Source organism: Nelusetta ayraudi, unplaced genomic scaffold, assembly GCF_046127955.1.
Source record: "Nelusetta ayraudi isolate G7.1 ecotype Tasmania unplaced genomic scaffold, CSIRO-AGI_Nayr_v1 ptg000006l, whole genome shotgun sequence".
NCBI lineage: Eukaryota > Metazoa > Chordata > Actinopteri > Tetraodontiformes > Monacanthidae > Nelusetta > Nelusetta ayraudi.
In genome coordinates, this window is record NW_027466056.1 from 5,311,127 (window position 1) to 5,323,903 (window position 12,777).

General features: G+C 51.1%; 1 protein-coding gene across 1 annotated transcript in view; it reads left to right on the plus strand.

Moving 5' to 3' along the window:
• Window positions 1-12,435, plus strand: part of LOC142882245 (DNA-binding protein SATB2-like) — a 31,704-nt gene extending 19,269 nt beyond the window's left edge. Inside the window, exons 7-12 of the mRNA XM_076016859.1 lie at window positions 1,523-1,573; window positions 1,667-2,265; window positions 3,418-3,624; window positions 4,465-4,617; window positions 7,505-7,696; window positions 11,722-12,435. Of these exons, the coding sequence (XP_075872974.1) occupies window positions 1,523-1,573; window positions 1,667-2,265; window positions 3,418-3,624; window positions 4,465-4,617; window positions 7,505-7,696; window positions 11,722-12,435 (1,916 nt within the window). The remainder of the gene's footprint in view (window positions 1-1,522; window positions 1,574-1,666; window positions 2,266-3,417; window positions 3,625-4,464; window positions 4,618-7,504; window positions 7,697-11,721) is intronic.
• The last annotated feature ends 342 nt before the right edge of the window (window positions 12,436-12,777 follow it).

The window sequence follows — 12,777 nt, forward strand, 5'->3', positions numbered from 1 at the left end:
GCTCTTAACTCCTAATGGAAACCAGCAGCGACCGCCCTGGTGCGCGCGCGCACACACACACACACACACACACACACACACACACAGGCACGCACGCACGGCTAAAACCCAGGAGTAAGAGCTCGTCTTACACACACACACACACACACACACACACACAAACAGGCAGGCAGGCAGCAAACACACTGGGAAGGTAAAAAGCTGAAGCCCTGCCAAACCTCACTCCAACTTTTATTCCCCTAATAACCTAAAAAGCGGCTCTCAATCAAAGCCAGGAGGGGTGGGGGGGAGGAGGTGGTGGGGGGGGTAACAAGGAGCAGATTTTCCTCCTGCGAGAAGCGAGGGATGCGAGCCGAGAGGAAGGAACGGCTATCGTCGTCGCCGCTCATCGAGGCGCTTCAACTTTTTTTTTTCTTCGGCGTCCGACTCCGACTCGGCCCCGAGCTGCTGCTCAGGTGATTTTTTTTTTCATTTTTTTTTTTTCTTTCGCGACCCCCTCAGCCGCCGGCAGTGGTCGGGAGTGGGTGAGATACGGCTCCGGGGCGGTGACATAATGAGGCCGCGAGACTGGTGGGGGGGGTGGAGACAGACTCCCGGGGCCACATGGCCCTCGCCATTAGGCCAATGTCAACAAATGCCCGGCCGCCCTCCGCCAAAGTTCCATTTGAGTCACTTCTCATTTTTCTCTCTCTCTTTCATTCTTCTTTTTTTTGTTTTTTGTTTTTTTCTTTCCTTTCCCTCCCCGTTGATTGAAAACGTCGACCCCACCACCACCACCAGCACCATCCTCTCCCCCAACCCCCAACCCCCCCCGAGTGAGGCAGCAGAACCCTGAGAATTGGGGTAGCTCCAAGATTTTCATTATTTTGTATACCGTCTTTTTTTTCTTTTTTTTTTTAATAATAACTTTCAGACTACGAAAGAAAACGATGACGTTCAATAACTTTCAACACGTTCAGGAGTAAATGGAGAACATTTTTTAAGGGTATTTTTTTGTAACACAAAAACGAAATTGACAAAAAAGTGAATTAATGCGGGGAAAAACTTTTAAAATAGTTTTTGTAAAATGAATCAAAGGATTCAATAAATCCTTCGACCCCCCCCCGAGCGAGGCAGCAGAACCCCGAGAGTCGGAGTAGCTCGAAGATTTTCGTCTTCATGATACAAGTCTTTTTTTTACACAACATTTTCAGACAGTGTAAAAAAAAGTGTGCAATCACCTGACGACATGTTTAGTTTGTGAAAATTGACTATTTTGGAGTAAGTGGAGAAATGTTTTAAGGGTATTTATGCAAAAACAAAAATTATTGACTAGAAAGTGAATTAAAGCAGGAAAAAAGGTTTTCAAAAAATGAATGAAAGGTTTCAATAAATGAGGAAACGTAGGGTTTCCGCTCTGACAGAGTTTCAGCTTCAAGTTGGTCCTGAAAACACTGGCTGTTTTCAAAACTTTATACATTTATTATTTTTTTCTTCAAATTCTTCTATTTGCTCTGACGCTTTGAAATTCCCACTCTCTCAGGTGACTTCCTGGAGAAGATGTGGGCCTCGCAGGACAAGCAGGACATCAAAGGTGGGTCCCCCTGGTGGCCTGTAGGAGGAAGCATCACGCCAATGTCACACCTGTAACCTTCTTCTTCTTCTCCTTCTCGTCTCCTCCTTCCAGTGGAGCGCGAGCTGGACATGAGCATCCTGGCCCAGCGGCCCCCCTCCCTCCTGCCCTCGCCCACCCACCTGGGCTCCCTGGGTGTGCCCGGCGGTGCCCTCTCCCTCAAGGTGGCGCTGGCGGGCGAGCAGCAGCAGCAGCAGCAGCAGCAGCAACAGCCGCCGCCCCACTGCCTGCCCCACCCGGCCAGCAGCCAGCACCACCCCAGCCCGCCGCTGCGTCCGCAGGCCCCGCCCCCTCCGCCGCCCCCCCTGCTGGGCCACGGCGGGCTCCTGTCGCCGCAGCTCTCGCCGCAGCTGGTGCGCCAGCAGCTCGCCATGGCGCACCTCATCAACCAGCAGCTGGCCGTCAGCCGCCTGCTCGCCCACCAGCACCCGCAGGGCGTCAACCAGCAGTTCCTCAACCACCCGCCCATCTCGCGCGGCTGCAAGGGCGGCATCGGCGGCGTCGTCGGAGGCGTGGGCATGGGCGGCGAGCCGGGACTCAACTGCTCCGGCGCCGACGTCTCCTTCGACATCTACCAGCTGGTCCGCAACGAGCTGAAGAGGGCCAGCGTGTCGCAGGCCGTCTTCGCGCGCGTGGCCTTCAACCGAACTCAGGTGAGACACGGGAGAGCGACATCGAGTCAGACACAAATCAACTGAGATGAGATTGAGCAAGTTAAAGATCCAGTGTGTCAAATTTGGCTCCATGTATGATTTTTATATTAGTAGTGTTCGCACCTGCTTCTTCCTGAGCTCAGGGTCACAGGGGTCTGCTAGAGCTTCTCCCAGCGGTCATAGAGTGAAGGCAGGGTGACATAGAGACAAACAACCATTCACACTCACACGCACACCTAGGGACAATTTAGAGTTCCCCATTCACCTGACATGCAAGTTTTTGGAGTGTGGGAGGAAGCCGGAGAACCTGCAGAGAACCCACGCAGACACAGGGAGAACATGCAGACTCCAAACACAAAGGCCCCAGGCCCGGAATGGAACCCACGACCTCCTTGCTGTGAGGCGGCAGCGCTAACCACTGCGAGTTATGGGCAGTATATTAAGCTTTTGGTGTCACCCTTATATATCATTCACTTTTATTAATGCATTTATGGGCTGTATGTTAAGTTTTTCCCAATATAAAAATCATAAATGAAGCCTTAAAAGAGGCCAGGTTGCCGGGCATTACAACAGATGAAAAGTAACAAAAAGGAGAAGGAGTGTTTCAATCATCACCAGCTCAACCAAAAGCAAGTTATACAATCCCGTGTTGTGTCGCATTTTGACTGTTGCCCGGCGATCTGGCCAAATGCATCCAAGAAGAATTCAGTCAAATCAGGCCACGTACCCATAACAGAGCTGCCATTGAGATTGAGATTAGCTCCGCAGTGCTTTGCCCCCCTTAATAGAGCACTGTCAACTGTCAATGAATGATAAAAAAAAAAAAAACAAGACCGGAAATGTGCAGGGAACCATTTAGTTTCAATATCTAATAGAGTTGGTTTGGAAAAAAAAACCTCGAAGAGGTTGTTTTAGATTGCTGCATTGTATTTAAATGTGAGTCATGGTAGTTTAATTGGGTAAAATTAAATTTTACCCAATGTTTGTGACTTTATATATTGTGCAATGTGTTTAGGTTTTTGCTGTACTGTCGTTTTTCACTGTCCCCAGGAAGAACAGTCAGTGCTGCGGCAGTGGCTATGGCTAATATCAACAATAAACAAACAGATCTAATCGTCAATTGAAAAGAATTCTCTCCCCCACCTCGCCCAGGGGCTGCTGTCGGAGATCCTGCGCAAGGAGGAGGACCCGCGCACGGCCTCGCAGTCGCTGCTGGTCAACCTGAAGGCCATGCAGAACTTCCTCAACCTGCCCGAGGGCGAGCGAGACCGCATCTACCAGGAGGAGAGGGAGCGCAGCACCACCAGCAACCACGGCCACCCGGCCAACCACATGGCCAGCACGCACAGGCACACGCAGGTACGCGCGCACACACACACACTAACACACACACACACACACACACACACACACACACACACACACACACACACACACGAGTTCCTGCGGTCAGCAGCGGCAGCAGAGGTCAAACCTCAGTGGTGCGTTCGGGGAGCGTCGGGATCTGCGGGTTGTGGATTCCTTCGCCAGCTGCTGTCACAGCAGCGTTTTTTTTTTTTTTTCTCACCAAGTCAGTCAGTGAACCTTTCAGGTCCCGTTCTAGAGCAGAAATTGAATTGAAATGGAAAAAGAATCCTTTCACACTCACATTCTGCTTGAATAGAAAGTATTGAGTATAAAAATCTCAGCGCTTCTCGCAGTGTTTTCTGTTAAAGAACAACCTCAAATGTGGAGGTGTTGCAGTTTGATCTATTTTTGTACTGTCTGGAGGCTGCAAACAGAAGGCTAAACTCTCTCTGGCTTAACCGACCACTCCGGCCGCTCTGCTGTGACGACACAGGTCCTTTCAAATCCTCACCCTTCGAACCCGGGACGTCGGTCCCACGGGTGGGTGTGGGATTTTTTTCCAACTTGGATCCGGGCCTTTAAATTAAGCCCCGGCGATTAAAGGAGCCACTCTTGGCCAAACTGTAGCTCTAGCGCGGCTTTAATGACAGTTCAGCCCACGATAACTAGGATGGCGCGCGCTGCTTCTCCTCACTCCCTGCATGTGCGTGTATACATGCGTAATTGCACACGCTCCTCCGGGTCAGACACAACAGTTTAGCCTATAGCCTGAGAGGAGCGGCTATACTTTGACATAAACGTCCCTCATCTCTCGTCTCTCATCATCATCATCATCATCATCATCATCATCAGACCAAGTGCATCGTGCCCGGCGCCGAGCTGCCCGTGAAGCTGGAGCCGCTGGCCGGCATCACGTCGGCCATCTACGAGGAGATCCAGCAGGAGATGAAGAGGGCCAAGGTCTCGCAGGCGCTGTTCGCCAAGGTGGCGGCCAACAAAAGTCAGGTGGGTCGCTGAGGCGCGCGTGACCTTGATGAGTTTCAGTTCAGGGGACCGGCGAGAAAGATTTCGTACAATCTATTTGGTGGGAAATTGAATTGAAAACAAAATGTATCTGTGCTGAGAAAGGTTGTGGCAAGGTGACAGAACATCTGTGGAAAAAAAATCACATAAATCAAAGGAATTCTGTAATATGTAAAGGCCTTATTAAGTACTCGGTATCGGTGAGTACTGCAATCTGTAAAACAGTGGTATCGCCGCATCCCCAGCTTTCTTAGTCTAATAATATGCAATATATAGAATCATATTTACACAAAGAGCCTTGTGGGTCGTACTCGGCGTAATCACACAGTGCTTTTGTGTAATGTGCATCATCCAATGACACCATGTGTTAGAACAGGGCTGGGCAAGCTTTTTTAACTGGTGGGGCCACAGTGGGTTCTGACACGTGGAGCTGGAGCAGCAGCAGATGGATGGAGTCTTTTGGTGACCCGCCCTCATAGGAGGAAAAATATGTCATGGGATGTGTAGAAAACGTAATTTAATGTTGATTGAAAATGAGCAAAAGCGTGAGGCCTACAATAAAATATCTATTAAATTTAAATTAAAACACTGAAAAAAAATGGATGAATACAGATATTTTACGACTTACTTACTGCAATTGGCCCCTGGGCCGTAGTTTGCCCACCCCTGTGTTGGAATGAGTGGGAACCCCCCCACACACCCCCCCAGTTCAGCTGCTCCTCCATCCAAAGAGGAGAGGAGGCGGCCGGTTCTCGGGTCAGGCAGGTAATCGGGTCGCTGTTGTATCCTCCTGCGGCCGGCCGCTCTTGAGCGCCACCCAGTGCCGTCCCACTGCCGCTCGCGCCGAAGAGGAAGGGGGCGGAAAAGAAACTTGGCCACCCACACACACAAAACAGTCGAGGATGAAAGGAGGGGCGGCGGCGGCGGTGTGGAAAACAAAAAGCAAAAAAAAAAAAAAGAAATAAAATGCTCGTATTTCATTTGGGGGGGGGGCGTCCCTTTAATGATCCACTATTTGTTTTCCGCCCCCCCGACCGCCACGCTGAAGACAACATGCGGTGGCGGCGGGCTGTATACAAGAAGTCGGGTGGCGCGGGCGATGGGTGGGGTGGGGGGAGGGGGGAGGGGGGATGGGGTGGGAGCTCACGACGTGCAGGTGTGTGGCTGCGCACGCGCGTGTGTGTGTGTGTGGGCGCGACCGGGAGGGGTGGTGGGGGGGGTATCTGATTACCCGCTGCGGCGCAACCATGGCGCCCCCGCCCTCGGATAAACAAAGGTGTTGGCGGGTCCAGATGAAAGGCGGCGGCGGCGGCGCTGCTGTAGGGAGGGAAACAGGAGAGCGTGTTTACTTTTTTTTTTTTTTTTTTTTTTTAATTTGGGAGGGTGGTTGGGGATTTTTTTCGTAGTTTTCTTTCCGTGTAGTTCTTCTTCCCCTCGAGGAGCGTCGAGGCCGACGGACGGGTGGACGGACGGAGGCGAGAAGAAGAAGAAGAGAGGGACAAAGGGGAGGGGGGAGGTGTGTGTGTGTGTGTGTGTGTGTGTGTGTGTGTGTGGGGGGAGGGGGTAAGGAGAGGGGGGGGGGGCGAAGATGATCGCATTATTAGCATTAATTTCAGGCTGAAGGCTGCGCATAAACAACAGCTGGTGGCAGATCCAGGGTCAGCCTAGCAGAGATAATCCAATCTTCACACACACTCTCACACACACACACACACACACACACACACACACACACACACACACACACACGCACACACGCTCACTGGCTCCCCCAAGACTTCCTCTTCTTCTTCTTTTCTTCACCCCCTCACCCCCCCGTTTTTTTTTCACTTTGCTCTCACGGAGCAACTCCTGCATGCGTGTTTTATTCCTCAGCATCAATCTGCTGCCAGATTATTTTTTTTTGAGGGCTGGTTTGTCGGTCGGAAGTGCGACGGCCTGCGCCTGTCATTGAACTAGCAGAGGAAGAAGATGTTAAAGGAGACACGCATGGTGTTGCTGATCTGAGCAGAACGCAACATCTTTTGCACATCTGCTTTGGTTGTTTGCTGTACATAGATTGATTTGAGTGTTTTTGTAATGACTTTATAAGTTTATTTTTTGTACTGTTTTTTTTTTTAGTGCTGCAGTGTAGTTTCTCAATTTGGGATCAGTAAAGAACATCTATCTATCTGTAGTTGCGTTACCACTACCCGTAGAATTGTACGAAACCTAAATATCGCAATAAAAAAACTGGTCGTGGAAACATCTAAACTTGGGAAAAGACCTCTCAAATATGGCTCAAAGGTTTGGAGGAGGTTTTCCAGACGCAGCCATAGAGAGGAATATCGCAAAAGTGTCATGGAAACACTTCTGTCGCATTTACACATCAGCAGACGTGACATGCGGCGTCACGTGACCAGTTCACTTCAAGTGAAATTGGCGTGTTGTGTTTGGACGGGGGAGGAGACGCAAGATTTTTTTTTTTACAAGTAACCAAAGAGGAAAATATAAGAACCGTTCTAGACAGCAAACAAGATGGAACTGCAGATTCATACAAGGAATCAGGGAGGGGAAATGAGGGAGAAGAGCTTCGAAAAGCCATGGTCTCTCTGGACGAGACTCTACGAGAATGACGGCCAACACCTGCAAATCGCTATTGTACTTTGTTGACATTTTAGAAATATCGCTTTTATTTTGCGGAAAAACTGTCATGAAAACGCAGCTCTTGACCCACTGTGACCTTTAGAGCTGAATGCTCCCTGTCAGCGAAGAGCTAACGGCACTCTGTCACGTCAGGCCAGCGAGCGGGAAAAAGTTCAGAGTTTCCTTTGCCTCCCCCTGACTCTCGGCTCCATCCCCCTCCCCTCCCCTCCCCTCCCCCCACCAGGGCTGGCTGTGCGAGCTCCTGCGCTGGAAGGAGAGCCCGAGCCCGGAGAACCGCACGCTGTGGGAGAACCTGTGCACCATCCGGAGGTTCCTGGGGCTGTCGCAGTGCGACCGCGACCTGGTCTACGAGGAGGAGTCCCGGCAGCAGCACAGCGAGCGGCTGCAGACGGTGCTGCACTTGCCCGACCAGCAGGTATAGAGCCAACCCCCGGACCTCGGGGGCTCGGAGCGGGGCGGGGGGCTGGAAGGGACTAGGGAGGGTTAGAAGAAGAAGAAGAATGGAGATTGGACTTCCAGTGATGAGTTCTGATTGCGGTCGAGCTTAGCTTAGCTTTCGAGAAGTAAAGATTTTTTGGGAAAAAAGTGCGTCCAGAAGTCCAGAACTGAAACCCCGTCCAGCGTCGCAGCAGTGAAAACACTTGGAAATTCCAGGGTGGTAGCGGCAGTGGGGGGAGCGGGCGGGCGGGGGGGCGGGGGGGGAGCGCTGTGTGTGTCTGTGTGTGGTGTGGTGTCTATTTCCACTTCAAGGATGAAAGGCCTTTTTGTTGTTGTCTGTGTGTGTGTGTGTGTGTGCGTACGTGCGTGCGTGTGTGTTTCTTTTAATAAATAACACAGCCGCTAACAGACTGCGGAGGCGAGCTCGCAAGGCGGGCGGGCGGGCGACACAAGGGTGACACGAGGTCAGGTATCGGGTCGAACTTGCACACATGCACACGCACGCACGCACGCACGCACACACGCCGTCTGCGTGCACCACCTGCTCCTCTCACCAGCCCCTCCCTCCCCCTCCCCCTCCCCCTTTGTCACAGTCACAGAAGTCCCCATAAGTCATTAAAAATAGCAGTGGTAAATGAGCGGCCCACACATTTCCTGCTAAACACCCCCCTGACCCCCCACACCAAAACCCAAAATGCTCCCCCAGCCCGGCCCCAACCTCAATATTATTTAGAAGTGCACCCTGTAATTATTGGAGCAAAGAGCAGAAAAAGGAATTGCCATTATCTCTATTTAGGTCCTTTAATTTTGATGGGCCGCAGATTTACGGTGTCAGGATTCCTGTGTTCTGGGCTGTGTGTGTGTGTGTGTGTGTGTGTGTGTGTGTGTGTGTGTGTGTGTGTGTGTGTGTGTGTGCTGGCCCCACCCCACCCCACCCCGCTAATGGACCCGAGCGTAGCTCTTCTTCGTCGCTCGGCCCGCGATCCTTGCAAGTTGCGATGTATGTATTGTTTTCTTTTTTTTTTTTTTTTAACAAGCTTACAAAAAAGAAAAAAAAAATGCATAAAATGGCCGAGATGGGGGCCGGGGGACCAGTAATTGTTGCCACACACTGTTAATATTACCAAAACGATGAAGGACAAATAACTGTGGTCGCAATGGGAGGAAAATAATGTGGTGGTGCAAGGAGAAAAAAAAAAAAAAAAAGAAAAGCCAGGCAAACTGGGTGACCACTTTAATTTTCTCTCCCCCGGCTCTTTCTTTGGAAGAAAAAAGTAGGGAAAAAAAAAAGAATAAACGCTTTGAAATCTGTTAGTTTTTATTTTAGTTTTTTTTAATTAGTCCAACATGCTTCGGCGAAATGACGTTAAAGTCGCGTCGAGCCTCCCAGCTTTTCCCAGGTTGGTTGTTTTTTTCTTTTTTTCTCTCCCTCTCGCAAAGTACACGTTTGCAGGGGGAAACAAAAAAAAAACAAACTTAAATCAATCTTTATCTCCCGTGGTGGCCCGGCGCGGTCGCTGTGTTTGTTATGCACGGAGCCAGAGCCGTGCCACATGCATTGGAGACAAACGGCCCCCGAAACGCTATAAATATCTGACAAACAAGAGCATTACCAGGGAGGGAGCGCCCGCCTCGCAACCAGCGCCACGGCTACGTGTCACAAATCCAAGTGGAGGAGAGAGAGAGAGAAAAAAAAAAACTCCCCCCGCGGAAACAAAGAACAAAGTTCAAGGTTAAAAAAAAAACGAGTCTTGATAGTTTTCGGACAAACTTCCTCAGTCCTTCAGTCAGTCAAATCATCTCAAGCTCCTCTGTCACACATTGAAATAAATGATATTTATCTCTCTCTCTCTATATATATATATATCAGTGGTTCTCAAACTTTCTCTGTCACGCCCCACCTTGGAGGAAGAAAAATTTTCATGGGGTTAGGGTTAGGGTTAGGGTTAGCTGGAATTAGGGTTAGGGTTAGGGTTAGCTGGAATTAGGGTTAGGGTTTCGGGGTTCCTCATGGGCTAGAAGCCCCAAATTTGACGTGGCTGTGTCTTGAGGGATCCCGATGAACCTGCAAGTGGCCCCATGTCTCTAGGACAAAGTTGACTTTTGACCACATAGACTTGCATGGCATTAGGGCAGTGGTTCTCAAACTTTCTCTGTCACGCCCAACCTTGGGGGAAGAAAATTTTTAATTTTTTCGAATTCACTGAAACAACATAAATGTGCAAATAATGTTTTACCTTTGGCACACCACTTTTTGTGATATCAAAACCAACATTTGTTTTTTTTTTATCATGAACATTCATTTCACTTTTCCCTTCATTTATGAAATCATTCATTTTGTACAAATAAACAACTTTAGCAAATCGCTCTTTGTGACATCAAATCCTGAACATTACTTTTTAAACAAGAATACTCCTTTCACTTTTCTGCTGTGCAAATCACTTTGTTTGGGCAAACCAATTTTGTAACATCCACCATCCTGGCTTCCCTGTGAAACAACACAGCTTTATGTTGTGCTCCCATCGTCTCACGGAGTGCAGAGAATAGCCGCGCTTTCAGGGCTCTTGTTTTGATGAAATTGACCACATCAACAACATCAGTCATGCGACAACATCACATTTTCTACCTGCCACACGGGATGACGTTGAGCGTTGCGTGCGCTAAGTCATAATATGGCGCCAGTCGCGGCGTAGATCACGTACTGATGCAAAGGTGTTCTACGTTCTATCAGCGCTGGAAAACTCTTCATCGTCCTCTGGCTTTTTCGCTCGCGGCTCGCGCATTAGAAAGAAAATAGAGCAGACGCCGAAACCATCGCTGCACGGCGCGAGCCGGCCGCGGAGGTGCACCCCGCTTCAAGTCTGGCGTGAACCACACCATCGTTCCGCAGCTACTCGCGGAACCATTCTACAGCCAAAAGTGGGCAACAACAAAGAACACTTGGCCACCGCCAGACTCCTGAATTCTTCTTTACGTCCCTGTCAAATGTTTGTCCATCCTGTGTACCTGAGAAGCGTTTTTCTCAGCTACAACCCACTGAAGACTTTTTGTTAATTGTTCCGCCGTGGAAAAAGTTCCGACGTGGAAACATGAGTTCCCCTGGGTGCCCCGTCTCCCTCCCACCTGGTGTTTCATGCCCCCCCACAGACGTGACTCTGCGCCACCCACTTTGAGAAACACTGCTCTACATATGTGTGTGTGTGTGTGTGTGTGCGCGTGTGTGTGTGTGTGTGTGTGTGTGTATGTGCATATATGTATAAAAAATATATATATAAGATATATTAGTAAAGTTGTGACGAAAGTGAGAAGCTGCTGCTCCAAGACATACTGTCAATCAGTTTTCCAGACTTGTTTTATTTCTTCCGTCAGTAAGAGGAGCACCAAAAGCGTGGAATGATCCTTTATTTTTTAATACCGGTGGCTCAAACTTCCAGACTTCCTCCTGTGGGGAAAAGTCTCACAGGCGCCACTTCTCTCACCATCTTGGTTTATCCCAAGGTGTGCGTTGTTCCGCTTGTCGTTGTCGTTGTTGTTGTTGATATGTTATTTTTTAAGATTTAAAAAAGCCATATAGGCCTTATAGGGCAACAGTCGACCCACAGTCGCGCTTCACTCTGTCTAGATGTGACTTTTCTGCCTATTTGCATATGTGCCATCGTGAATCATTCCATCCCGTAGTGAATCATTCCATCCTATAGCAATTCATTTCGTCACATAGCGAATCATTCCATCCCATAGTGAATCATTCCATTCCTTCAACCCATACGGAACCACTTCGGCCCGTGGTGAATCACTTCATCCAATAATAAATCATTTCATCCTATAGCAACTCATTTCGTCCCATAGTGAATCATTCAGTTCTATTCAATGCTGTTCATGGACGACGGTGTCGCTCTGGTTTACAGGAAGTAACGGTGATCACTCTGTTAGATCCATTGATCCATTGAGTGATCCATCGATCGGTGGCCTAAACGTCCTGACCCTCCCTCCCTCCCTCCACAGATCACGCTCCACCGGCAGCCCCTCCCACCCCTGGCCACGCCCTCTCCCATCCACGACGAGCCTCCGCCGCCGCTGCCCCTCCCCCCGCTGGCGCTGCACGGCTCGGACGAGCCGCCCCAGCGCGGCTGCCTGAGCCCCGGGCTGGGGGGCGGAGGCGGGGGGGTGTCCAAGAAGGCCCGCTCCCGGACCCGCATCTCCCTGGAGGCCCTGCGCATCCTGCAGAGCTTCATCGGCGACGTGGGCCTGTACCCGGACCAGGAGGCCATCCACACGCTGTCGGCCCAGCTGGACCTGCCCAAGCACACCATTGTCAAGTTCTTCCAGAACCAGCGCTACAACGTCAAGCACCACAGCGGCCCGGCAGGCCGGGGGGGCGGCGGTGGCGGCGGGGACGAGCGGGGGGACACCTGCAGCCCCGGCGAGGGGGGAGGGGGAGGGGGAGGAGGGGGCGAGGGCCTGTCGGCGTCGGAGGAGTCGAGCGACGGCGACGGCAGGAGGTCGGCGGAGGTGTTCAGCAGGACGCAGGACGAGCGGGAGGAGGAGGAGGAGGACGCCATGGCCATGATGGAGATGGAGGAGGGGGAGGGGAGGGAGGGGGAGGAAGGGGAGGACGGGGAGGGGGCCGCGGGCGGGAAGCCCTCGGGCCCCGTGACCTCGTCGCTGTCGCCGTACAGCAGCGTGGACAGCCCGCACTCGGCCGAGCAGCAGAGATAACGGCCGCCGAGGAGGCGGGGGGGTGGGGGAGTGGGGAGGGACTCGGAATGGGGGAGTCGGAATGGGGGGGGGGGGGGGGGGGGGCGACGGACACCATCAAAACTGTGAAGGCCACGCACGCACGACACACACAACACAGACGACACACCTTCGGCGCGGCCGTGCTAACGTGCTAACGTGCTAACGTCCTCCGACTGGCAACCCGACGATGACATCACATCAGGGAGGATTTTTTTCTTTCATCCCCGAGTCGAGAGAGGAGACGAAGAACACAAAAAGACAATAAATACAAAATACACACACACACACACACACACACACACACACACACACACACACACA